Below are 25,810 nucleotides of genomic sequence, written 5' to 3'. Positions count from 1 at the left end.
TCAACGAGCCTTTCTCGATCTCCGTAACCAGCATTTAATCTGAATTGTGTGTCTGGGGGAAGATTATTGAAGCTAGAGGTGGTTGCCCAAGCATCGACTAACTGGTTTGCTCTGTGTAGAGGGTGAGGGTGTGACACTTGGCCGATCTTATCGCCTTTAATTCTTTTTATATCCTTCCATGCCTGGCTGAGGGGGGGGGGTGAGAGTTGAGATTGTTAACAAAAATTTCTCAGTTATCTTGCCTGAGCTCTGTCATGCGCTCCCTCGCCTTAGCTAGGGCTTTCTGAAAGAGCTTGAGCATTGCTGGAGTATGTGTTTCCTTATATGCAAGTCCAACTCTTCTGGCAGTGCATTTCAAAGTACGCAGTTTGGGGGTCATTGTGATAGGCATGGTGTTTATTATCTTTCATATCGTTTCAACCACTGGATGGTGCGGAGGGCCGACCTAAAGGGTCAGCGAACATCTAAATGTTTTGTACTAGACCGTCGTTAACTGTCTGGACTGTGGAGGGATCATAAGTGCTGTACCACTCTGACACATGAGCAACAAAAAATCCTCGTCGTCTCGTAGTCGAGCAATCATAGCATCAGGGCATGTTTGTGTAGAACCAAGTGATTCCTTGCCAGTGTCTTAAGTCGTCACAGATTACACCATAAAATATGCAATAACACCTCTATCACATATATTTACCTGAGGGTCACTAATACTATTGGCCTCGACGAGGACAGGAAGCTGGCGACTTGTCAAGAGTCCCCACCCCCCATTTGCCTGGTTGATCTTTTCTATCTTTATTTTAAAACTCAGCAGAGTTTTGGTGTTTACCACCATGGCGGGAATGCGATTCCATGGGTTTACAACCCTATGGGTAAAAAAGCCTCTTATGTTTTTCTGTCCTACATTGTGGCTTATTGAGCTTGAACTCGTTGCTTCTCGTTCGTGTTACATCTGACCTTTTGAAGAAATTGTCCGGAGCGACATCGTCCAAATAACAAATACCAAATTGTTTAATATTTTGAAGGTTTCTATTAGATCCGCCCTGTCATGCCGTGTCTGCAGTGTTGTTAGCCCAGTGGCACTCAACCGTTCTTGATATGAGAGATGACTAAGCTCTGGTATGGTTTTTGTTGCCCGGTATTGCAGCTTCTCCAGAGCAGCTGTCGTTTTTTGGAGATGAGGTCTCCAGTCAATTGGAGGGACATTTATAGTATAACATGACAACGGATATTATGAGGTAAGTGTGAGACGGTCACCCATTTGGGTATTTCTTGCACCTTGTAACCGCAGTGACATTAATATTATCAGGCCTGAATCTATCAAGTGAGAGGTCAAAACGGAAACAAGGTACTTCTCAACAAGTGGTGAGGTGGCTATGCAGTGTGACTCCAAATAACTCATGGTATTCGATGATTGGTAGCTCTGCGAGGCCCATGTCTCACGGAGAAGATTTCTTAATGGCGACTCTCATGCCGGTCCTCATGCAAGTCACTTAATCACTCCTCCCTCACCCCTCGGATTCGTCCATAACGTTTTTGTCGGAAATTACATTTATTTAATATTTTGTTTGTAAATGATTTGATGAGACGTGAGGAGTTTTCTAGGGGGAGCTCCTAGGGCTCCCTGGAGCTATCCAGGCTGATAGGGATAGTCCTAACTTTTGGCACCAGTGGATGTGGGTGGAGTTCTAGGCCTACCAGGGACCACGGCTAGAACCTGGCCCCCTCAGAGAGGCACGAGGAGCAATGGCCTGTTGAAATGCAGATGTGATTTTAGAGCATTCTGTATCTGCCATCGACCGGGACAGGCACCCAGAAAGGTAAGCGCCCGAAAACAAACACCTATTATGGTGAAACCAACGAAAATAACGAAACAAGTGAACAGAACTCCCCCAAGGGAAAACGAGCAAACAAGCATTACGTCACAAGAGCCGCACCGCATGTCTGCACAGCTTCCCCCTCCCCAGGAGGGGGAAGAGGGAACCCTAGACCCCTGCGCCGGCGATCACACCTTCAGTTCCTTGGCTGATGGGATAAGGCTTAGTTGTTGTGGCTCCAGCTCCAGATTCTCCTTGTGCTGTGCCTGGGGTTCAGTACTGCTCTTATGGTGGTGTGCGAGCTGGGAGTAATATTCACAGGTACTCGGGCTGCTTGCGCTTAGGGCTCCCTTCCCTAAGTGCTCTGTAAGTACCGCCCTAGGGGCTTGGGGTTACCTTCCACAAGTCACCTTGAGTCTACCTCTGTCGGTCTTTAGCCGCTTGGCGATTGACTGACCCAAGTGTTTTTGGGGGGGGGATTCCTCCCTTGTTTGCCTTGGGGGTAAGTGGTAGTTTTTGCACTGGTAGGGGCACGGGGTACTGCATAGCTAGTTTTCACCTATAACAGTGGCTGGCTCTATTCCCTCTGGGTACACTGTCCTCATGCAAGGTTTTTCTTATCTTTTTGTTTTTGCCTGGCTTTCTGCCTTGGTGTCCCTTCCCCTTTATATTAGGGTTGTTTGTGTTTGATGGTACCCCTTGCTTCGCCCTCATGAGTGGACACGTCTCAGGGTTCAGCTTTAGCAGTGTTGATTTGGTAGCTTGGGCACCGGTTAGCAGTACCCTGCCTGTGATAACCATTGGCAGACCCAGTCTAGGGGCCCTGGGAAACCTGCAGGGCACTCGGGTCCAATGGATGAGACCCCCGAGTCTCCTCTTGCTTTGTGCGAGTTTGAGGATTGCTCTGTGCCCTTGTCTCGGGGTGACGCTCATTGTTTTTGCCTTCGTCATGCTGCCTGTTGGGTCGGTGACACATTTGACCCAGAGTCCTGTGAGCTTTGTTGCTTGTATGTGACTCGGTTCACCCAATCTGATGATGCTAATATTTGGGGTGATCGTGGGTTGCAGCATAGGTTTAGGTTGCTGCAGTGCGCTAGGTTGGTTGCTTCCCCGGATGTCCCGAGGCTGCCCCGTTTTGTTATAGGGGACCCGGACTTGGGGGTGTTGGTCGCTTCGGCCTTGTTTCCATCCATGCCCCCTCGTTCTTCCCCTGCTGTGGTTCATTTGGTTCCCCTCCTCTCCCTGCTTTTGGCTCCTAAGTGTTCCAGGCTTTGGGGTCGGGGCAGGGTTTAGAAGTTTCTGAGACTCGGGCAGTTTCAGGGGTTTCCCCTTCCAGGGTGGCTGCGAAGACATTCGAGTCAGTTCATCCAGCCATAGCTCCATGGTCTGACTAGTGGGGGCCCATTCTCTTCCTGCTATTCCGGCTGCCCCGGCTTTTTCTTGAGGCCAGGGCTTTGGAGGACGACTCGACCCTGGGGTCTGACGTGGAGGCTCTCAGGGTTTGGGAGGAGTTGACTTGAGGGCCTTGGGCCCCGTTGGACCCTGCGCCCCGTTGGACCCTGCCTGGGTTTTCCTACCCTCCGAGTGAGGCTTGCTGTTACAAGGAGTGAGGTTTTCCTTTCCCCCCTCTGCGTACTACCTAGATTTGGGTTCGGCTCCTCCCCGGGTTCGGTTCTGTCCCCCCTGCAAGTCTTTCGGTTCCGTCCTTCTGGAGGTTTTCCGCTTCCCGCATCTCTCCAGTTGAGGTGCGGGTGACCATTGAGGCTTGCCTCCTGCACAACCCAGATTATGCCTCTATAATGGATCAGTCTTCCTTCAGGTTTGGGTCTTCGCCTCCATACTGGGTTCGTTATGAGGTTCTGCAGTCAATCCTGGCAAGCAGACTGCCCTTTGCTTTCGCTGAATGCTTGGGACACCCTCTGTCGTACCCGCACGCTTGAGTGGCATGAGGTGTTGACTGTGGTCCAGGTTTACCTAGGGGCAACTTTGCACACCTTAATGAGTGCCTTTTCGCTCCAGCTCTTCTATGGGAGCCGGTCGGCCGAGCGGACAGCACGCTGGACTTGTGATCCTGTGGTCCTGGGATCGTTCCCAGGCGCCGGCGAGAAACAATGGGCAGAGTTTCTTTCACCCTATGCCCCTGTTACCTAGCAGTAAAATAGGTACCTGGGTGTTAGTCAGCTGTCATGAGCCGCTTCCTGGGGGTGGAGGCCTGGTCGAGGACCGGGCCGCAGGGACACTAAAAAGCCCCGAAATCATCTCAAGATAACCTCAAGATGGGATGTTGTCGCGGATCAGCTTCATGTGCAGGTTCCCTCCTAGTTGGCAGCGCTTGTGGCTGAGGACTTGCACCCACTGGGCTCGTTGGCTTCGGTCCTGCATTACTTTCCCTCCTTGAGCTGTCTTTGGATTGGCTTGCAAAGGATGTGGATGTGCTTGGGCCGTTCCTGGGTCTAGTGCCTTGGCCTCGGCTGCTCGTGCGTTATCTGCCCTTTTGAAGCAGTTTGCGCCAATCCTACAGGATGCGCTGTTGTGGTTTTTTGCTGCAGGCTTTGTGTGTCGGCAGGTGGTGCTCGCTTCCTCCTTGGAATTCGCTTGGGCCCTGGCTCTTAGATTGTCTTCGCTCTTTTGTCCTTTGCTGTTTGCTGCTTCTGCAGTCTAACAGTATATGCAGGCGACCTCTTCCAGTTGCCGCCTGATGTCTGACCCATTGGTTCTCTGGGGGTCTAGGGTGTGTTCCTCCCAGAGGAGTCTTGCCAGGGCCAAAGGTTCCACCTGTCAAGGTGGACCCCAGGTGTCAGTTTTGGCGCCAGTGCAGCCTTCAGTCCTAGCTGCACCTGGTTGACGTGGTGCTCGCTCTGTGTGCAGGTCGTGTTCTCGTAAGGAGCATCGGCCCTTTCACGGTTTACCCTATTGATGGGGCGATGGGGGGGGGGGGGAGGCTTGCTCTGTTCGTTCATGTCTGGACCCACGATTTGTGGGCCTATTGGGTCGTTTCTCGTGTCCTTCGGTGGAGTTGGGTGGCTCCTCCTCCTTCGGGAGTTTCGGGGCTGACAGGGCAGGCTTCTTTTCTCTGCACTCTGTCATCTTGGAGTGGGTGCGCTTGGGCGTGGTCGAAACGACAACGTCCCTCAGGTGGGTTTCCCGCCTGTTTCCAGTTCTGAAACGAGACTGTGTGGACCTGCGGTTCATTCTGGCCTTGTCCCGTCTGAACCCCTGGGGTTTTAGTCCCTCCTTTTGGATGACCATGTTGTCCCAGCTCCGGCTTCTTTTGGAGCGCTTGGATGGTGTCCCTGGACCTTACAGACGCGTATTGGCACGTCCTGATTCATCCGAGGTTCAGGGACTGGCTCGGTTTTGTTATGGGGCGTCAGTTACCACTTTCATTGTCTCCTGTTTGGGTTGAACCTGGCACCTCGCGTGTTCACACGTCTTACCCAGATTTTTGTGGCCTGTCTGCGTCTGTTAGGTGATCAGATGTTGGCTTACCTTGACGACTGGCTGGTTTGGGCTCCCAGTCGGTCCGCATGTCTGCTCGCCAGGGGTGTGATGCTTTCCCAGCTTGCCGAGTTCGGGTTCCTGGTGAACTGGTGGAAGCCCCATTTGGTTCCCTCCCAGGTTCGGACCTGGCTGGGCCTTGTGTGGGACTCTCGGACCGGTTCCTTGTCTCTTCCTCCGGAGTCTCTCCTTCGGCTGCAGTCCCACATGCGCTGGTTTCTGGTGGGCTCCCGGGTCACCCGGCATTTGCTTGAGGGTCTGTACAAGAGCCTGAACTTTGTGATGATGGTCTACCTGCCGGATCAGGTTTGGCTTCGTCGGGTGTTCTGGTTCTTTCGGGGATGTCACTTCTGCCTCTCTCGCAATCGCTGGGTTCGTGCCCCAGGGGCCTTACGTCGGCTGCTGCATCGCCGGCTTCCTCTTAGGGTTTTTCGAGGTTCAGTGCCTTGGTGCCTACCCAAGCCCTCGCTCGATGTGTTCACGGACGCATCGTCTCTTGGTTGGGGCATTGTGACCAGTGCTCACCAGGCCTACCTGGGTTTGTGGGGTCCATCCTTCCGTCGGGCCCGCAGCATGGTGCAGGAGTTCGCGGTGGTGAGGTTTGTGCTTTGGATGATTCGGGCCATCCGCGGATCGATGATCTGGCCCCATTCAGACTGCTCCCCGGTGGTTCATTGCTTGAACTGAGGGGTTCGATGCAGTCCTTGGCTCTTTGGAGGTTGGTCGCTTCGGGTGACTCATCTGCCGAGTTCTCGGGGTTTGGCTTTCCTGTTGGTTCACGTCCTGGGGGTGTCCATTGTCCTGGTGGACGGCCTGTCCCAGTTCGTTCCCCTGTCCAGGGAATGGATGGTCAATGCCGACTCATTCAGTTGGCTCTGCCAATCTTTCGGGCACCCGGAGGTGGACCTCTTCGCATCGGCGTGGTCGAGGTGTCTTCCGGTACATGTGGTGCCTTTCCCCGACCACGAGGCTGTCGGGATCGGTGTCTTTTGGCAGGACTGTTCGAGGTGGGGATTCCTGTACCTCTTTCCTCTGGTCCAGCTGTTGCTCCAGGTCCTGGCTCGCTTGGATACTTACCAGAGGCGAGTTGTCCTCTTGGCTCCGTGGTGGGTGGCACAGCTGTGGTTTCAGGCACTGCTTGCCCGGTGTCTGAACCTGGAGGTTTTCCCGCAGCTCCGCCTCTTTCAGACGATCGGTCCGGTCCATTACGAGACTGGTTCACTCTTCTCCTCTAGTCTTCGCATTTGTTATTTTTGAATCGAGTTTATCACCATTTGTATGATGATCAGGTGACTTCGTTGATAGTGTCCCACATTCCGGCTTCGTCTCTGTGGCAGTATGAAGTTTCCTGGCGGTCCTTCCATTTCTTTTTGACTCTTCGTCGTTGTACTTTGCTTTCGGTTCGGGTAGTATTGTCCTTTCTCTCGTGGTTGTTCCAGGACCATCATCTTATGCCAAATACTGTCGCCAAGTATCGTACGGCACTGGCGGAGCCGCTTCAGCTTGCTTTCAGTATAAAAGTTACTTTTGCGCCATTTGACAAGCTGTCTAATGCGTTGTTTCATCTCTGGCCTGCTCATGCGCTGCCTAAGCCATCCTGGTCTTTGGATAAAGTGCTCTACTATCTCTCTTCTCTTCAGATTGTTGTGGCCCCTTCAGGTCAGGATTGTTTTTTGAAGGCTCTTTTCCTGTTGGCATTGGCTTCTGGGGATCGGGGAGCTTCATCCTCTCCTCCGGTGCAGCGGTTTCTGCTCTTTCGGCCGTGGAGATAGGTTTATTCATCTGCAGCCATCTCCTTCCTGGCAAAGAATGAGACTGCTGCTTTTTGGAGGGGTCCTTGGGTTGTTGATGCTTGGTTGGTCAGGCCCAGTGCATCATGTTTTGTGTTGGGTTGCAGCCCTCCGCCATTATTTACGCACCACGGCTTCTGTGTCTGGGGACGCGCTTTGGGTTGATCTGGTTTCCCTTCTCTCCTGTTCGTGGGTACAGATCTCTCAGATCGTTCGCAGGGTTATTAAGTCTAGCCAGCCTGCGGTCTATCCCCGTGCGCATTATGTTCATAAGTTCGCTGCTCTTGCTGCTATTTTTGGGAACATATCCTGGGTTGACATTCGGGCATGGGGTTTTTGGTAGTCGAACAGGGTCCTGGCTTCTCACTACCTCGAACGTTCCTGGGCCTAGTCGGGCCTGTGTCGCTTTGGGTCGGTGGCTGCAGCCTGTCTCGACTTCGAGTTGAGGTGTGGAGCATCGACCGCCTCCCGGGCAAGTCCCCTTCTTTCCTTAGTCTTTGGTGAAGTAGCTCCGGGGAGCCACGTCCCCCCAGAAAACCAGCGTTGAACATAATGAAACACCATTTTCTAAACGAGTCCCAGAGGCTCCCTGGCAACCCTCCCTCCCTCCCTCCGGTAGGCGGTTTTTAAGTACAGTATTTTGATATCCAGCCTCGGAACTGAAGGTGTGGATCGCTGCCGCAAGGGTCTGGGGCTCCCCCTTCCTCCTCTCGAGGAGGGGGGAGCTGCGCATACATGCAGCATGGCTCATGTGAATTCACGCCTGTTTGCTCATTTTCCCTTGGGGGAGATCTTTTCACTTGTTTCGTTATTTTCCTTGGTTTCACCAGAATAGGGGTTTGTTTTGGGGCGCTTGCCTTTCTGGGTGCCTGTCCCGGTCGATGGCAGATGTAGAATACTCCAAAATTACATGTGTTTTTCTATAGGCCGTTGCTCCTCATGCCTCTCTAAGGGGGTCAGGTTCTTGCCGTGGTCCCCGGTAAACCTAGAACTCCACCAACATAGACTGATGCCAAAAGTTAGGACTATCCCTATCAGCCTGGATAGCTCAGGGGAGCCTCCGGGACTCATCCAGAAAATGGCGTTTCATTACATTCAATGCTGGTTTTTTCCTGGGGGGGAGCCCCTTCAGCTCCCCGGAGCTTACTAGGCTGATATGCTAATGTCAGACTTTGGCATCAGTCATGTGTATGGAGTTCTGTGGGCCTACCAGGGACCATGAGCCAGAACCTGTCCCCCTCAGAGACATGGAGAGCAATGTCCTATAAACATCCCCCATGTGGTTGGAAGCATTCTATGATTGCCATTGACCGGGTCTGGCACTCAGAAAAGTAAGCATCCCAAAACAAACCCCTATTCTAGTTAAAGTATTGATACCAAAAGCCGAACAAGTGGATAGAACTCCCTAAAATAAACGAGCATGACGTCACATGTCGCCGTGCCACTGTCTACGCAGCACCCTCCTCCCCGGGAGGGGGAAGGGGGAGCCCCAAACCCCCCATGCCGGCTATCTGCCCTTAAGTTCTAAGGCTGATGCTAGAGCCAGGGTCGTGTGCTTGGCTCCTGTGATTCCAGCATTGTGCTGTAACGGTTCTATTGTTATGTAAAGTATGGTGACAACAAACACAGACACTAAGAGAATATGTATATTTGGTCGAGTATACAGAAGTATGCAGGTGATACATTGGCGAGCAATGGTGAGAGTTGAGCGCACTGAGAGTCGGTACAGTACCTCGCAAAAGTGTGTTCTAGACCACACTTGAAAGTAGACTAGTTATTATTCGCTGCTTATATGCTCGGGCAACACCTCACCGTTCTCCAAAGGTTGGCAGGAATATTAACTGGAAGTAGGGAAAGGTTTGAGTTCCATAATTAGTACTAAGAAGAGCTTTGCTTCTCTCATTAGGCTAATGCGTTTGGAGCGAGTATATTATTGGGATAATCTATTCCCTACAGAACTTCCCCTCCCAGGGGATGAAAGGAAAAACACGTGATCAAGGAACCTAGCTGGTCGGTGAATTGTATGCCCTGATTGCATTGTATAACCCTCAAAGTTAACTTCCTCCTCTTTGCTGATGTCATCTAACTGGGGTCGTAGGGAGGAAGGTCGCACTGGATTGTCCATCGTAGTAGGATCAGGTGGTGGTGCGGCTGATAATTGGGGTTGTAGGGTGGGAGGTCGTACAGGATCGTCCGTCGTCGTAGGTGGCGGTGCTGCTGGTAACTGTGGTCGAAAAGTGAACGGCGTAGTCGGCAGATATGTCTAGAGGGATGTCTTGGGTAGCGTCGCAGTGTGCTGGTTTAAGGCGATCGATGGATTTTAAGTCTCCGTGGTGTAGTGGTAAGACACTCGCCTGGCGTTCCGCGAGCGCTATGTCATGGGTTCGTATCCTGGCCGGGGAGGATTTACTGGGCGCAATTCCTTAACTGTAGCCTCTGTTTAACGCAACAGTAAAATGTGTACTTGGATGAAAAAATGATTCTTCGCTGCAGGGGATCGTATTCCAGGGACCTGCCCGAAATGCTACTCGTACTAGTGGCTGTACAAGAATGTAACAACTCTTGTATATATATCTCAAAAAATGGAGAAGTTTACCCGCTGTCCTCGGCGTTCAATTGTGAAGAACTAAGGTGTTCGAGAAACCACTTTAAATGGTCCTTCGTAAGGTGACTGTAGAGGGTGTTGAACAGCATCGATTCTTACGAACATGTGTTCAGTTGTGTGAAGCTCATGAGGCACATATATAGCATGAGTTGTCGGTTGGCGTGGTGGTGTAGGCCGAATGCTTGTCATGGCCGCCCGTAATTTCTGGACAAAAGTGGGATCTTCGGGTGTGATGAGTGGGGTCGGGATTAAGAATTCGCCCGGAAGCCGCAGGCTAGATCCATATACTAAGTCTGCTATCGAGAATCCACTGCCCTCCTTCGTGGCCGAACGAGTGCCAAGCAAGACTAATGGAATGTTATCAATCCAATCATCAGGGCGTGCTTGAGCTCTTAGGGCGGCTTGTAGTTGTCCATGAAAGCGTTCTACCATTCCATTCCATTCAGGGTGGTATGCTGTGGTTCGGTTGTGTGTGGTGCCAAGGAATTCCATAAGTTCCTTCCATAGATATGATTTGAACTGTCGTCCTTGGTCGGTGATGATGACAGGGGCTGCCAAAGCGGGCGACCCATCCAGAGAGGAAAGCCTGGACACTTGACTCAGCTGAGATGTTGATTAATGCGATTGCTTCCGGCCATCTGGAGAATCGATCGATGCAGGCGAGTAGATAAAAATATCCTTTTGCCGACGGTAACGGTCCAACGATGTCTACATGCACCACCTCGGAACGGTCAGAAGGTAATGGGAACTGTTGAAGAGGACTCTTTGTGTGTCAATGTGTTTTCGCTTGATGGCACTGGAGACATGAGCGAGTCCATCGTCAAACATCGGCATTGATTCCTGGCCATAACAGTAGTTTTTTTCCGTTAGTAGTTTTTGGGAAGCACATACTCCTGGGTGTGCTAGGGAGTGAAATGCTGAGAATGTTTTCCAGCGAAACTGGGCAGGAATGTAGGGCCTAAGTGCTCCCGTCCGTGAGGTGTCACAGATTATACTACCACCACCTTTCATGGGAATCTCGATGAACCGGAGAGCTGTGTCAGATGTTCATAATCGCTGCAGATCAGGGTCTTCTCGTTGGGCCTTGCTGATTACAAAATAGTCCACCTGAGCTGGGTTTATCACGACGTGGTTTATTGTGGGTTGAGACAGTACATTGGCTATGGCATTGTTAGTTCCTTTGACATGGCGAATATCCGAGGTAAATTGGGAGATAAATCCCAGGTGGTTGGCTACTTGAAGAGAGTGAGCATCACCCTTGGCTGCCAGTGCATAAGTGAGGGGGTTTGTGGTCTGTGAGGATGTGCCACTCAAGGAAGTGCTGAAAATGTTGTATGGCTGCGTAGATGGCGAGCAGTTCCCTATCATAAGTGCTGTACTTTTATTCAGTGGGTGACAGGCACGCTGAAAAGAATGCAATTGGGCACTATTCTCCTTCAATGAGCTGTTGTAGTACAGCACCAATAGCTGTGTTTGAAGCATCGGTTATCTTCTTGAGGTTATCTTGAGATAATTTCAGGGCTTTTTTAATGTCCCCGCGGCTCGGTCCTCGACCAGGCCTCCACCCCCAGGAAGCAGCCCGTGACAGCTGACTAACACCCAGGTACCTATTTTACTGCTAGATAACAGGGGCATAGGATGAAAGAAACTCTGCCCAATATTTCTCTCCGGCGCCAGCTCCGATCGGTAGAGAGATTGGTGGGAGCGTCAGACACTGGATGTGCGAGTAAGGTGAATTCCACCAGCTTGTGTTTTATGTCGGTGAATGCTGTCTCTGCCTGGGGAGTCCACTCCAACAGAAGATGGGATGAGTGTTTCCGACCACGTAAGAGGTCGTATAAGTCGCAAGATGTCCAAACAATGTGGGATGAATCGATGATAAAAATTCACCACGCCAAGAAATTCTTGCAATTTCTTTGGAATGGATGGGCACGGGAATTCCCGCAGGGGTGCCATTCCCCTGGGGCTGTTTTTGGGACCATATGGAGAAGTGAAGCCCATGGACTGTTTGAAGGGCGGATTATTCCTGTCTCCTGTACCTTGTTAAATTCAGCACGTGCTACCACCAATCGTTCCAGTGTCAGGCGGCGTGGTCTGGCAAAGGTAGGTGCTCCTGTTGTAGTAATGTGATGTGTAATCGTATGTTGCACTTCTGTTCGAGGGCTGGCGGGTTGGGTCACATCCTTGAATTCATCCAGGGGTGCTTGAAGTTCTGTAGATGCGACTGGGGTGATGCTGTTAACCTGTGTAGAAGTACTAGGGGAGGCTTGAAGTATTGCACCTGCGGGATCCACAATAAGTTGATGGTGTTGCAGGAAATCCCATCCATGAATGGGTTGTTGCACATCCGCTATAAGGAAAGTCCACTTAAAGTGACCCAGAGAGGCAAAATCGAGAACTAGGGGCGTGGGTCCCATATGTACGGACGGATGTACCATTAGCAGCACGGAAGTCCAAACCAGGAGTGCGGGTTGGTTTGACCGGTGGGGGAAACAACACACTAGCTGCTGCACCTGTGTCAACAAGGAAACGGCATTTGGTTATGATGTCAGATGTGTAGAGCAGTGTAGTGTCTGAAATGGTGGGGTTAGTGGCCATTAATAGTCCCTGCCGAAGTAGTTTCCCGACCAGGAATAGTTGTGAGCCCTACAGTTGTGGGCTTGGTGTCCAAACCTCTGGTGGTAAGAATAAAGCTCTCCTCAGTGTTCTCGCTGTCGCCTAGATCCTGATACTGGATTCGCGTGGTATGTCCTTCCTGGGCGGAAGAAACGCCGGTTCTGGAGGATGTCGAGTTGTTGGGTGTCTGTAGTCTGCTGTGTATTACTGAGGTGGGACAGCATAGCGTTATCAGACGTCGGATGAAGCTGGTCTGCCAGTGTAGCCAGCTGGGCTAATGGGGTGTCGTCAGCCATACTAAATAGGGCCGGTTGAATGTGTTTTGGACAGAGTTGTAGCCAGAGTGATCTCACAATCTCGCTGGGGGCTGGGCCAGTTGCAGTATGCATTACATAATGAATATGCCACAGAAGCTGGGCCGGTGTTTAATATGCTAATCTTTTGTCAGTGAGGAGTTGATCCCTTTGTTGAATGCGGTGTTTCATCGCTGCCTGTAGAAGAGCGGCCTTCAATGCAGCCTCTGCTAGGCCGTCTTACTGCTCGTTTTTTCAGCTGCTCTTTGGGTGCTTGGGGGTTTTGTCTTCCTTGTTTACCTTAGGGGTAGATGGCGGTTTGCACTGGTGTGGGGCGTAGGGTGCTGCATAGCTTGTTTTTGCCATTCACGGCGGCCGACTCTGTTCCTTGGGGTACGTTGTCCTCTTGCGGGGCTTTGTTTTTCTTTTAGTTTTTGCCATGGGGGGGGGGGTAGGATCTATCTTGCTTACCCCTTTGTGCCTGATCTGAACACTGTTCTTCTGGTGGTGCCCAATGCTAGGTCCCTGTGAGTGTACACATCCCTGGGGGTTCAGCTTTAGAAAGTTGCTTGGTAGTTGTGGGCACCGGTTAGCAGTAACCTGCCTGGGATTCCCTGAGCGTGAGTTCCATCTCAGGACCCTGGTAAACCCGAAGGGGGCACGTGGGTTCAATGGATGTGTCCCCGGAGTCCCCCCTCACTTGCTAGGTCCCCTTGTCTCAGGGTGACCCTAACTGTTTTTGCCTCCGTCACGCTGCCTGTTGGGTCAGTGACACTTTCGACCTGGAGTCCTGTGAGTACTGCTGCTTGCTAGTGACTCAGTTTACCCAATCTGATGATGCTCTATGGGTACAGGCAGCGTAGGTGTTACATGTGCGCTTTAGGTTGTTACAATGTGCTAGGTTGGTTGCTAGCACAACCTAGAGCGGGGGATCCTAGAGCGGGGGAGGGGCTGACTTGGGGGCCTTGGGCCCCGCTAGACCCCGCCTGGGTTTTTCTACATTCTGAGCGGAGCTTATTGTTAGAAGTAGGGGGTTCTCTCTTCTCCCATCTGCATACGTGTTGGATTTGATGTCTGCCCCTCCCCGGGTTCGGTTCCATGTGTTCCCGGGTGCGTTGGTTCCGTCTTTCCGGAGATTTTCGACCTCCCGCATCCAACCGTCAGCAGTGCAGGCAGCCCTTGTGGCTAACCTCCTACATGACCCCTGATTATGCCTCAGTGATGGATCCGTCGTCTTTCCAGGTTTGGGGCTTCGTTCCCTTTCTGGATCCAATATGAGGTTCCAGAATCGTCCTGGCTGGCAGACTATCCTGTGTTTGCTTTAGAGGCTTGGCATTCCTTCTGTCATTCCGCACACTTAAGTAGCGCGAGGCGTCGATGGTGGTTCAGGTTTTCCTGGGGGAGCGACCTTGAACACCTTAATGAGTGTTTGTTTGCCCCTGCCCTTCCCCGGGATGTTGGCGTTGTGCAGCTCCATGTGCAGGTTCCCTCCCTTTCGGCTATGCAGGTTGCTGAGGACTTGCGCGCCCGGGGCCTCTTGGCTTTGGCCTTGCGTTTCTTTTCCCTCCTCGAGCTGTCTTCGGACTGGCTCAAGGTGGATGTGGGGATGCTTGGGGTCGATCCTGGGTTCGGTGCCTTGGTCTCAGCGGCTCACTCGTCGGCTGCCTTGTTGAAGCTGTTTGCGTCAGTCTTGCGGGATGCAATTTCCCTGTTTTACGCTTCCCAGCTCACCTGTCGGCAGGCAGTGCTTGCCTCCACTCTGGAATTGGCCTGTGCCCTGGCTCTTAGGATGTCTTCGCCTTTATGTCCTCTGCTTTTTACGCCTTCGTCTGTGGCGCAGTATATTCAGGCTGCTTTGGCCAGTTGCCTTCCTATGTCAGACTTGTTGGTTCTCCGGGGGTTCCCGGAGAGGTGGTGCCAGGGCTCGGGGTTCCTCTTGTTGTGGTAGGCCGCAGGTGCCAGTTTCGGGTTTTGCTCCTCCTTCGGACCTGCCTTCATCTGGTCGGTGTGGTGTTCACCCTGTGCGGAGTTCTGGGTCTCGTAAGGGGCGCCGGTCCTTTCGCGGTTCGCCCCATTGATGGGGCGATGGGGGGAGGCTTGCGCTGTACACTCACGCCTGGTCCCACAATTTGTGGGTGTTTCAAGATCGTTTCCTTCTGCGTCCAGTGGCATTGGGTGGCCCCTCCCCATTGGGGGGTTCGGGGCAGGCCTCTTCTCCTGTGCTCCGTCGAGTCGTCTTGGAGTGGGTTCGCTTGGGCGTCGTCAAAATGACGTCGTTCCACAGTTGGGTTTTCTGTCCGTTTCCAGTGCCGAAATGTGATTGTGTGGACCTGCGGTTCATTCTGGACTTGTCCCGTCTGAACCTGTGGGTTTATTGCTCCTCCTTTCGGATGACTACGCTGTCCCAGGTTCGGTTCCTGTTGGAGCTGGGTTCTTGGATGGTGTCCCTGGACCTCCTGGATGCTTATTGGCACGTCCCGATTCATCCGGGGTTCAGGGACTGGCTCGGTTTTGTGGTGGGGCGTCAAGGTTACCGCTTTCGTTGCCTCCCGTTCAGGTTGAATCTGGCACCTTGCGTGTTCGTGCATCTTACGCGGGTCGTCATGGCCCGTCTGCATCTCTTAGGTGTTCGGGTGTTGGCCTACCTCGATGACTGGCTGGTTTGGGCTCCCAGCCGGTCTTGTTGTCTGCTAGCCAGGAATCTGGTTCTTTCCCAGCTTGCCAGGTTCGGGTTCTTGGTAAACTGGAGGAAGTCCCATCTGGTTCCCTCCCATGTTCGATCATGGCTGGGTCTTGTGTGGGACTCTCGGACCGCTTCCTTGTCTCTTCCTCCGGAGTCTCTCCTCTGGCTGCAGTCCCGCTTGCGCCTGTTTCTGGGGGGCTCCCGGGCCACTCGGGGGTTGCTCGAGGATTGTGTGGGAGCCTGAACTTCGTGATGTTGGTCTACCCGCCGGGTCGGGTTTGATTTCGTCGGCTGTTCTGGTTCCTTCTGGTTCTGTTCTGGAAGTGTCCGTTCTTCTGTCAAGACCACTGCATGGTGTGGGAGTTCGCGGCGGTGTGGTTTGCTCTTCAGAGGATTCGGGTCGCCCGCAGATCGACGATCCGGCTCCATTCGGACTGCTCCCCAGTGGTTCATTGCCTGAACCGAGGGGGTTCGATGCGGTCCTTGGCTCTTTGGTGCTGGTTGCTTCGGGTGACTCGTTTGCCGAGTTCTTTGGGTTTGGCTCTCCTTTCTGTTCATGTGCGGGGAGTGTCCAATGTCTTGGCTGACAGCCTGTCTCATTCCGTTCCCCTTTCCACGGAATGGACAGTCGACGCCGACTCCTTCCGTTGGCTATGCCAGATGTTTGGACGCCCCAAGGTGGATCTCTTCACGTTGGAGTGGTCGCGGCGCCTTCCCCCTGTATGTGGCACCCTTCCCTGACTGTGAGGCCGTCAAGATCGATGCCTTTCGGCAGGACTGGGCAAGGTGGGGGTTCCTGTACCTCTTTCCCCCGGTTCAGCTGTTGCTCCAGATCCTGGCTCACTTGGAGACTTACCAGGGGAGAGTAGTCCTCATGGCCTCTTGGTGGCCGGCCCAACCGTGGTTTCAGGCGCTGCTTGCTCAGTGTCCGAACCCGAAGGTTTTCCCACAGCTCCGCCTCTTCCAGCAGATCGGACTGGAGCATCACGTGGATAGTTCGATCTTCTCCACTAGTCTTTGCGTATGGTCTTTTTGACTCGAGTTTATCATCATCTCTATGGTGATCAGGTGGCTTCCTTGTTAGTGTCCCACCTGCAGGCTTCGTCTCGGTTGCAATATGAAGTTTCCAGTTCTTTTTGTCTTCGTCATAGTACTTCACTTTCTGTTCTGGTCATGTTGTCCTTTCTCTCTGGTTGTTTCAGGACCGTTATCTTATACCTAACACTGTCGCCTCGTATTGTGCGGCGCTGGTGGAGCCGCTTCAGCTTGCTTTCGGTATGGATGTTACTTCTGCGCCATTTCTCAAGCTGTCTCATGCATTGTTTCACCTCCAGCCTGCTCATGTGCCGCCTGAGCTGGAGTGCTGCTCTGCTCCAAGCTCAATGTCTACAACAGCTGTATCAAAGACTACTAAATAAATATGAAACATACTAAACACTTTGTATCAAATCTACCCAACAATGTAACATAATCATACGTTATAATGTACAGTTATCTGACTGTTCGTTTTTAAGATTATTATATGAATAAATAGAGATCTGGTGGCATGGCAAATGTCCCATTTTCAATGAGAAGCCACGAAATCCAAATTTCTTTGAATGATTCACTAAGTTACTTTAGGGTAGATTAGTGTACTTCAGGTAGAAGTACATACATTGATGAAGAGTTACAAACATAATGTTAGATTTATAGATAGAGCTAGTACTTACAATACCTAAAGCCACTAATACGCATAGCGTTTCGGGCAAGGAGATCTTGCCTGAATCTTGGTATGGTACAAGATCTTGGTATCTTGGTATGATACCTTGGTATCTTGGTATGATACCTTGGTATCTTGGTATGGTACCAAGATCAAGATTTTGATATGCTACAAGTTAGTATATAGTGTCAGAATTTCCGACACCACTTGCTGACCACCCAAACAGGGTTGATGAGCATTTCCTCACCTTTCTTCAACTCATTTGCGTTTCCAGTTTCTACTTGCGCCCTCTCGTCCTACTTTCTATGAATTTAAAGTCTGTCCTTGTACACCTTGTCTACCTTAAGGCACTGTAGATTGCCTCAAGTCAAAGCAAGAGATGGGTATGATCACCATTTTGATCAGAGAGAGAGAGAGAGAGAGAGCGCGCGCGCAAGCAAGAGAGAGAGAGAGCGTGCGCAAGCGAGAGAGAGAGAGAAAGAGAGAGAGCAAGAGAGCAAATAAACAGACAGAATAAGAAAATTCGACATAAACTGGGTCGACCAGGGCAAAGAGAGAAAGAGAGATAAAGGAAGACAAACAGAAAAACAAACAAAACATTGAAGCAGAGGTAGACAGAGTTAAAGATGAACAGCAAGACAGACAGATAGGGAGAGGAGGGAATGTTTGAGGAAGGGAAGGAGAAGGGCTATAATTTGACGACAGGGTAAGAGAGGGAGATGGAGAGAGCAATGAATGAGTGGAGACAGGTGGAGAGAGAGGGTGAGAGGGGGAAGATTTGCAGAAAGGGAGGAGAAGGACAAGAAGTGTGAGAGGGGAAGAAAGATGGAGTGGGAGGGAGATGGGAAGAGCAGGGAATAGGAAAAGAGATGAGAGGGGGGGGGAAGATTGTGAGAGAAAAGGAAGTGGTGAAGTGGAGGGAGAGACCCAGACAGCTGGGTACCCCACTACTCTACCCTTATTTGTAAGAGAGAGAGTCTGTCTGTCCATAGATGGAGGCCAAACACTTTGAGCTAGCCTCACCCTACTTTATAGGGTAAATGGCTTTGGGTACAGGACAGACATGAGCTAGTCGGGGTTAGCCTAAGTTAAATGCTTTAAGAAATAATTATTAATAATAATTCATTGTTTCAAGAGACAGGCAGCCAGTGTAGTTATGCACATTAGGCTTATATCGAGGTCCTCCCCCCCCCTCCATCCCCCCGAGGTTGAATTTGGAGCTTTGGAAATTTCTCTCAGTTGGGGCTTTGTGACCAGTGCTCACCAGGCCAGCCAGGCGCATTGGGTGGCATCCTTCCTTTGAGCTCACAACACGGTGTGAGAGTTTGCGGCTGTGTGGCAGGCGCTGCGATAGATCCGGCTCCATTTGGACTGCTCCCCATGGTTTATTGTCTCAGTCATGGGGGTCTCTTCAATCTGTGGCTTTGAGGCTGGTCGTTTGGGTAGCTCTTCTTCTGAGTTCTTGGGGTTTAGCTCTCTGTGCTGTTCACATTCCGGGTGCGTCCATCATCCTGACAGACGGCTTGTCGCGCTAGATTCCTCTTTCCACGGAGTGGATGGTTGACTCCACCACCTTCTTTTGGCTTTGTCAGACGTACAGGCACCCAGGAGATGGACCTCTTCACGTCTGCGTGGTCTTGGCATCTCCCATTGTACGTGGCCCCATTTCCCGACTGCGAGGCCCTCACAGGAGATGCTTTTCTGAAAAATTGGTTAGAGTGAAGGTTCCTGTTCCTCTTGCCCCCGGTTCAGCTGTTGCTCTGGGTTCTGGCTCATCTGGATTCATATCAGGAGTGAGTGGTTTTCCTGGCTCCCATGGTGGCTGGCCCAGCCTTGGTTTCAGGTGCTGCTTGCTCGGTGTCCGAACCCAGGTGATTTTCCGCAGCTCCGCCCCTTTCAGCAGGTCTGGTTAGTGAGGTACCTCACTGGTTCGCCTTACTGCTCCACACTACGCGTCTGGTTTTTTTATGTGTGTGTATCACCATTTTTATGGTGATCAGTTGACTTCTTTGATGGTGTTCCACCTTTTCAGCGACAGTATGAAGTTTCTTGGTAGTCTTTCTGCCATTTTCTTTCTCTTTGTCAGTCTTTGTCAATTTCAGACCAAGTTGTTTTGTCCTTTCTTTCTCGGCATCTCATGCCTATTACTGTCACTTCATATTGTGCTGCATTAGTGGAGCTGCTGCTGCTACTCGTGCTTAGGGGTAGATGTTACTTCCGCTCTGTTCCACTAGCTTTCTCATGCATTTTTTCAGCTTTGACCTGCTTATGTGCCGCCTGAGCCTTCTTGGTCTTTGGACTGCGTTCTTTCTTTTCTTTCTTCTCCTCGCTTTGTTGTATCCCCTTCAGTTCGGGATTGCTTTTGGAAGGCCTTGTTTTTGTTGGCCTTCACCACTGGGGGTTGGCACCGCAGGTCTTGAGACCTGCGGTGCTGACGCCTCCCGGGTAAGTCCCTCCTTTTACTTTGGGTAGTTAGCTTCAGGAGAGCCCCCCGGTGGCTCCCTGGCACCCCCACCCTCCCTCTGGTCATTGGTTTTCATGGTTCAAGAACTGGAGTGGAGGGCTGCCAGCTCACCAGACAGGTTAACCAGACAGTGGTCTGTTTTGATTTGCCTACCTTTCTGGACCATTCCCTGGTCGATGGCAATTATGTCATACCTTAAATGTAAAGTGCTCATAAGCCATTGCTTGATGCACCTCTCTGAGGGGACCAGGTTCTGGCTCATGGTCCCTGATAAGTATAAGGACTCTTGTGATTGATGACCCCAATCTAATATAGCACATATCAATTTGGATAGCTTCAGGGAGCCTCTGGGGCTCACCCAGAAAATGTTTCATTATATTCAACGTTGATTTTTTCATGTGCCATTGAGGAAAATGTTGTGTACAATTCACCTCATGGATGTATCACTTAGGCTAGGACTCGGTTGTCATAGCTAGACACAATATGTGACACAGATGCAACACAGTGTTGTATTGCTGCCGTTCAGGATTGGTTCATAATGGTGTGTCAAATGGTTTGTGTCACAGCACTTGCTAATGTCTTGTCTTTTTGCCACAGATGGAAGCACAATTCCCAGCATCACACACAACAACAACAGCACCTCAGGACAGTGTGGACAACAAACGTATCTCAATCAACAGTGGTTACCTCCGCACCAATGAAGGCCGCCTCAAAGGTGCCCACTTGGTGAGTGTTGGTGATGGGGGTGGCAGAGATTTTGGTATTACAGTGATGAACATTAAAGTGATTATGTTGAGAATAATATATAGTAATGGCAAATACATTTATCATAAGATGAATTTTCATTATTACAGACTAAGTGTAGGTTTTGTGTGTTGGATATTAGATTTAAACTGACTTTCAACATAAAATTATTTCTAACATGAAAAATTTTAATATTTGTATTTTGAAGATATTAACCACTGCACTGCGCAAAGCGCCTTTAGGCGCTCAGAGAGTTGTGCTTTTTGTTTTTTAATTTGGCTATATTTTAATGTTTTTTAATGTTTTCATTACTATTTGTGTTTTGAAATGGAAATAGTTGACTTTGGAAACATTTTGACATTAAATTTACCTGAACATTTGTAAAAATAATAAAAATATGTCCTTGTCAATTGCACCAAGACGTTTTTGCCGAAAATAGGTGAGCAGTGCAAGGGTTAAAGATTACTAAATAACCACACATTTGCACATGTTAGCAGTTGTTGTATGGACTTAGTTTTGATCTTCCGCTGTTCACACTTTTGAAAGATAACATTCACATTTAAATGGTGTAATTAAGTTAGCAAATTGTTGCAGTTATGTCAATTAGGGTAATCATGTTTATACAGTAGTTCTGAAATAAGAAATTAAGTTCATGTCAGATATTTAATTGCTTATTAAATTTTGTTAGACTAACAGCACGACTTTCGTTACAGGTGATCTGTATTGTGGTCTTCATCTGCACTATGGCCTCAAATTTTCCTCGTAGCAACCGGGCCAACTGGCTGAGCTTTGTGTCCATGGGTGGCTTTTGGACCTCTGCAGTACTTCTCTTCCTGTATATAATCAATGTTGTAGTCCTTTTGTCCATCATACCCTGGCTTATGCTGGTAAGCTCTCTAGTCTGAAATACTCTTGCTGTTTTCATTAATGTGTTACCAATGTTATTCTAGTATTTCTGTACATGTACAGCATATCAGTCCCTCCGTGTACATGCACACAGGCACTAGGGTATCTTGCCCAATATAAAGTTTTCTAGCCAGATTTATTTGATCATATGAAATTTACAAATAGGTGGCATTAGTATATTGGGGTTTTCCCACAAAATTCCAAAGAGGTTGCCTATCAATTCTGTAATTAGAATAATGGCAAATACCCTCCACACCCCCTTATATCTCTCTAAAAGTCTCAACAAAATTTACACATATAAATAAAACCAGCATTGAATTTAATGAAATGCCTCTATCTGGTATGGATTCTTGGTGGCTTCTTGGTGTTTGCTGCCTGACCCAATTCAATACATTCCACCCAATTTAGTCCACATGAAGCCCTTATGAGTCTTGTAAAGATGCTAGGGACCAAGGGCCAAAATCTGGCCCTGCTCCCTGTTCTAAAGAGGTACAAGGAGTAGGGGTCCAAGATCATCCAAACCAAGAAAAGGCTACCAGAAAGGTGAGTGAACCAAAGCATACAAACAGTAAGGTAAAAGGCATAGAAAATGGTAGAGTGAAGAACTGAGACAGATGAACCATCTGGTTGCAATGCAGTTCATTAGTTCCACCTGCACACCATCCTCCTTGATCACCAATACCTTGACACCTCAGTCATTTAGCCATGATGATGGAAAACTGAAACCCCTGAATAGAAAAGGGAGGGAGGGAGTTTCATGGAGCCAGCAAGGACCCAAAACAATGTGACGCTTCAATATACTGTACTCTATTGAATGGTGGTTATCTTGGAAGGCTCCTATAGTGGCTCCTCAGTGCTATATCACCATGGAGAAAAAACAAAAGGGGACTCACTAGGGACTGAGGAGAGCCACAGAAAGCAGCCCATCTTGAAATGGTATGTTAGTGACAAGTTAAGTGCTGTATATTATGTCAGTAATATATAAGAGGAACCTCGGGTGATGAGCAGCCCCATCTACGAGCATTTCAGGTAACGAGCGAGCCACTCGCAGAAAATTTGTCTCGATTGATGAGCTTCTGCTTGGTTAATGAGAAAACCACGTGGTACTTCCTAGCATTCCCGCTGGTTCTCACAAATTCTCGGATGCCTCCGACAACAGTGTTGTTGTTTTATCACACAGGATAAGCATCCTTTTGCATTTGTTTGTGCTTTTCTTTGGTTGTTTTATAGTTTTGTGACTACAATGTGTAACCCCACAATGTCGCCAAAGAAGCTGCTTGCTAAAGATAGTGTTGTCAAGAGGAAGAAAGACACAATTACTGTAGATTTGAAGAAGGAAATCATAGCAAAGCACGAGGTAAAGTACAATTGAAAATAGTAAAACAAAACATTTATAATAATTACATGTATTATAAATACATTATAAAATTTCATATTGATGTTTTTTGGGGGTGGAACGGATTAATTATATTTCCATTATTTTAAATGGGAAAAGTCGTTTCACATGACAAGCTCAGTGCCGGAACGGATTAAATTCGTTAACCAAGGTTCCACTGTATGTGCTCCAAACTCTCATTATGTGCAGATAATGAGATGGGTTTTGTTAATTCTACTTAGTCCACTAATTACAAATTCATACCTCTTCCCAAATTATAGTTAACACTTCTTCCCTACCTGCTAGAGGATGGCGAGGTGTGGACCGATTATATAGCCCATCGATAAGCAAATAATCTGTCTCACGGTTACAGCCCCGCTCCTGTGCCAGGCAAGTCCACTACAGGCTCACCATAGCCTGTGCTACTTGGAACTTTTTGTTCCACGTAGCTGAATCCAAAACAACAACAATAACAACAACGAATAATCTTCAGTCTAATTTAAAAAAGAGGTTCAATACAGACACTTGAGAGATACCGCACATCTTCAGTATTCACCAACAACAATGTAATACTCGGCATGTCCTGTTTCTACCCTGGCAAGACACTTCAGCCTTGACACAGAGCAGACAGCCAGCCCCATCAAGCTTCCACTCTCTTGTCCCACATCGAGCTCCTCGATTCCACCTGTATTCAGAGCACCACGCTCTACAACTCTCTCCCCGCATCTGAGCTCTCTACCCTTCTATGAAATAGGGCTGACAATGACAATACAACCTCTATCATAAGGTTGGTTTGGTGACATATTTCGCTGGTTAGACTTCTCCTCGCTTCTTTGCATCTGGGCTTTTTAAGGTATCTTTATTGTCTTCTTTATGGTAACCAGGTAGTTTTTTTTAATGATGTCCCACATGCATTATTCTAGGTGACAGTACTCTGTATGAGGTTTCGTGATGCCTCTTTCTCCACTTTCATTCCCTTTCTCATTTTTTTTCAGTTTCCGAGTGTGTGGCACTCTCCTTTCTTTCTTTCTTTCTTGGCTGGTTTTTGATCGGCATCTCATGCCATATAGAGTGGAACCTCAATTCAGTGAATCTCCGGTTGGTGCGCACACTTTCTAGGCCGAATTTAATCATCCGATTTGACAAACACTGGTTCTCTGAAACGGGGATGTACAGATTTGCTTAGGATATTGGAACAGAGTTCACAGACTGGTGGAAATATTTCCCATCATATCACAGGTTAAAATTTTAAAATCCCTTCATGTGACAAATTGAAATTGAAATTTTCTCAGTGAAATCCTCTCCCCTCCCTGTTTCTTTCCCCTCCCTCACTGCCTCTTCCCCCTTCTCACTGACTCTCTCCCTTCCTCACTGCCACTCTCCCTTCCTCACTGCCACTCTCTCTCTCTCCCTGCCTTTCTCACCACCTCCCTCCCTTTATCATTCCTTCTCCCCCTCATCCCTCCCTCCCTTTCTCATTGCATTTCCCCCTTCCCCTCCCTCATTGCCTTTCTCTCTCACTACCTCCCTCCCTCCCTCTCACTACCTGTATCCTTCCCTCTACCTTTTCTGGTGAAGAGCAAGTTGATTGGCTTCCAGAGGGGTCCTTTGGGTATTGCCACTTTGTTGGTTTGGTTCATCACAGCACATCATGTGCTGTGTCCGGTGGCAGCTTTCTGCAGCTACCTTCGAGACACTGATTCTGGTTCAGTGGATTCTTTGTGGATTGATCCTGTTTCATTGGTTCCCTGTTCGAAGGCTTATATTTCTCAGGTTGTCTGCAGTATTATTAAGGTTGGCCAACCTGCTCTACCCTCTTGCCCTTGATAGCCTCCCTCTACAAAGAGAGCTACATGAACTCCACAAATGGTTAAAAGACTGGCAAATGCTTTTTAATACTGATAAATGCAAAGACCTTGCATGTGGGCATAGCAACCCATGCCTCAACTACCAAATTTATAACATTGAATTACAGCAGATTGATGAAGAAAATGTCCTTGGAGTCAAACTCCACCACTCACTGAAAGTTGCACAACAGGTAGGAGCAGCAGTCAAAAAACCAGTGTTGAATGTAATGAAATTTGAAAAAATTATTTACAAACAGCTCTATTCCTTCCTCGTAAAATTCGACATACTCAGCCCCTGCCAGTTTGGCTTCCGGTCCCAAAAGAGCACCAATGATGCAATCATTAGTCTCCTTGACGTAATCTACTCAGCCCTTGACAAAAATGAGTTTCCGATTGGACTCTTCATTGACCTAAGAAAAGCCTTTGATACTGTTAATCACAACTACCTCTTACTTAAACTCCAGCATTATGGAATCTGAGGCCTTGCCCTTGACTACATCCGATCCTATCTTAGTGACAGACACCAATATGTAACCATCAATGATACAACTTCTTCCACTCTACCAATTACCGTTGGAGTGCCACAGGGCAGTATCTTAGGACCTCTTCTATTTCTTATATATATAAATGATCTGCCTAATGTCTCTAATATTCTTAAACCTATATTGTTTGCTGACGATACTACCCTTATCTATTCAGACCTCAACCCACATACACTAAATAATGTTGTGAATAATGAATTAAAAAAAGTCCAATTATGGATGTCAACTAACAAACTAACATTAAACATAGAAAAGACTTAACTACATCTTATTTGGAAGCAAATCATCAAATGCAATTCAGCTACAGATATACAACATTAACATCAGTAATAAAAATGATGGCAAGTTTCTTGGCCTATTCCTAGACAAGAGACTCAACTTCAGCACCCATATTCAACACAACTAAGAAAGTCTCTAAGACAGTTGGTATACTCTCTAAAACAAGATATTATGTTCCTAACTCTGCTCTCCTCTCACTATATTATGCACTAATCTACCCCTATCTTAATTATGGTATCTGTGCATGGGGGTCTACCACTGCAAACCACCTTAAACCCATCATCACCCAGCAAAAATCTGCTGCTATCAGAATAATAACTAACTCTGCTTTCAGACAACACTCAGCTCCCTTGTTTAAATCCCTAAACTTGCTAAATATTAACTCCCTCCACACATTCTCTTGTGTCAACTACATTTACAAAACCCTGTTCTCAAATGCAAACCATGCTCTGAAACTCTCCCTGGACAGATGTAATAGGACCCATTATCACCACACCAGAAATAAATATCTCTTTGATATCCCCAGGGTCAAACTTAATGTGTAAACACACTATGCAAATTAAGGGACCTAGTCTATGGAACTCACTCCCTAGTGAATTGAAAAACTGTCAAACTTTTGCCTTATTTAAAAGCAAAACCAAAAAGTACCTAATTTCAT

At 48.9% G+C, this 25,810-nt stretch overlaps 1 protein-coding gene across 4 annotated transcripts in view; it reads left to right on the top strand.

Moving 5' to 3' along the window:
• The window catches only part of LOC123757264 (proteolipid protein 2), a 106,993-nt gene that overhangs the window by 56,171 nt on the left and 25,012 nt on the right, over positions 1-25,810 (top strand). For 3 of the 4 annotated variants that reach the window (XM_045740797.2, XM_069323809.1, XM_069323810.1), the window contains 2 exons: positions 20,057-20,185; positions 20,917-21,090. In XM_045740797.2, the coding sequence (XP_045596753.2) occupies positions 20,057-20,185; positions 20,917-21,090 (303 nt within the window). Of the gene's footprint in view, positions 1-2,109; positions 2,133-20,056; positions 20,186-20,916; positions 21,091-25,810 lie in introns of those variants that run through there. The other variant, XM_069323811.1, reaches the window with a different exon arrangement.

Source organism: Procambarus clarkii, chromosome 13, assembly GCF_040958095.1.
Source record: "Procambarus clarkii isolate CNS0578487 chromosome 13, FALCON_Pclarkii_2.0, whole genome shotgun sequence".
Lineage (NCBI taxonomy): Eukaryota > Metazoa > Arthropoda > Malacostraca > Decapoda > Cambaridae > Procambarus > Procambarus clarkii.
This window is presented reverse-complemented; position numbering and strand designations above follow the sequence as displayed.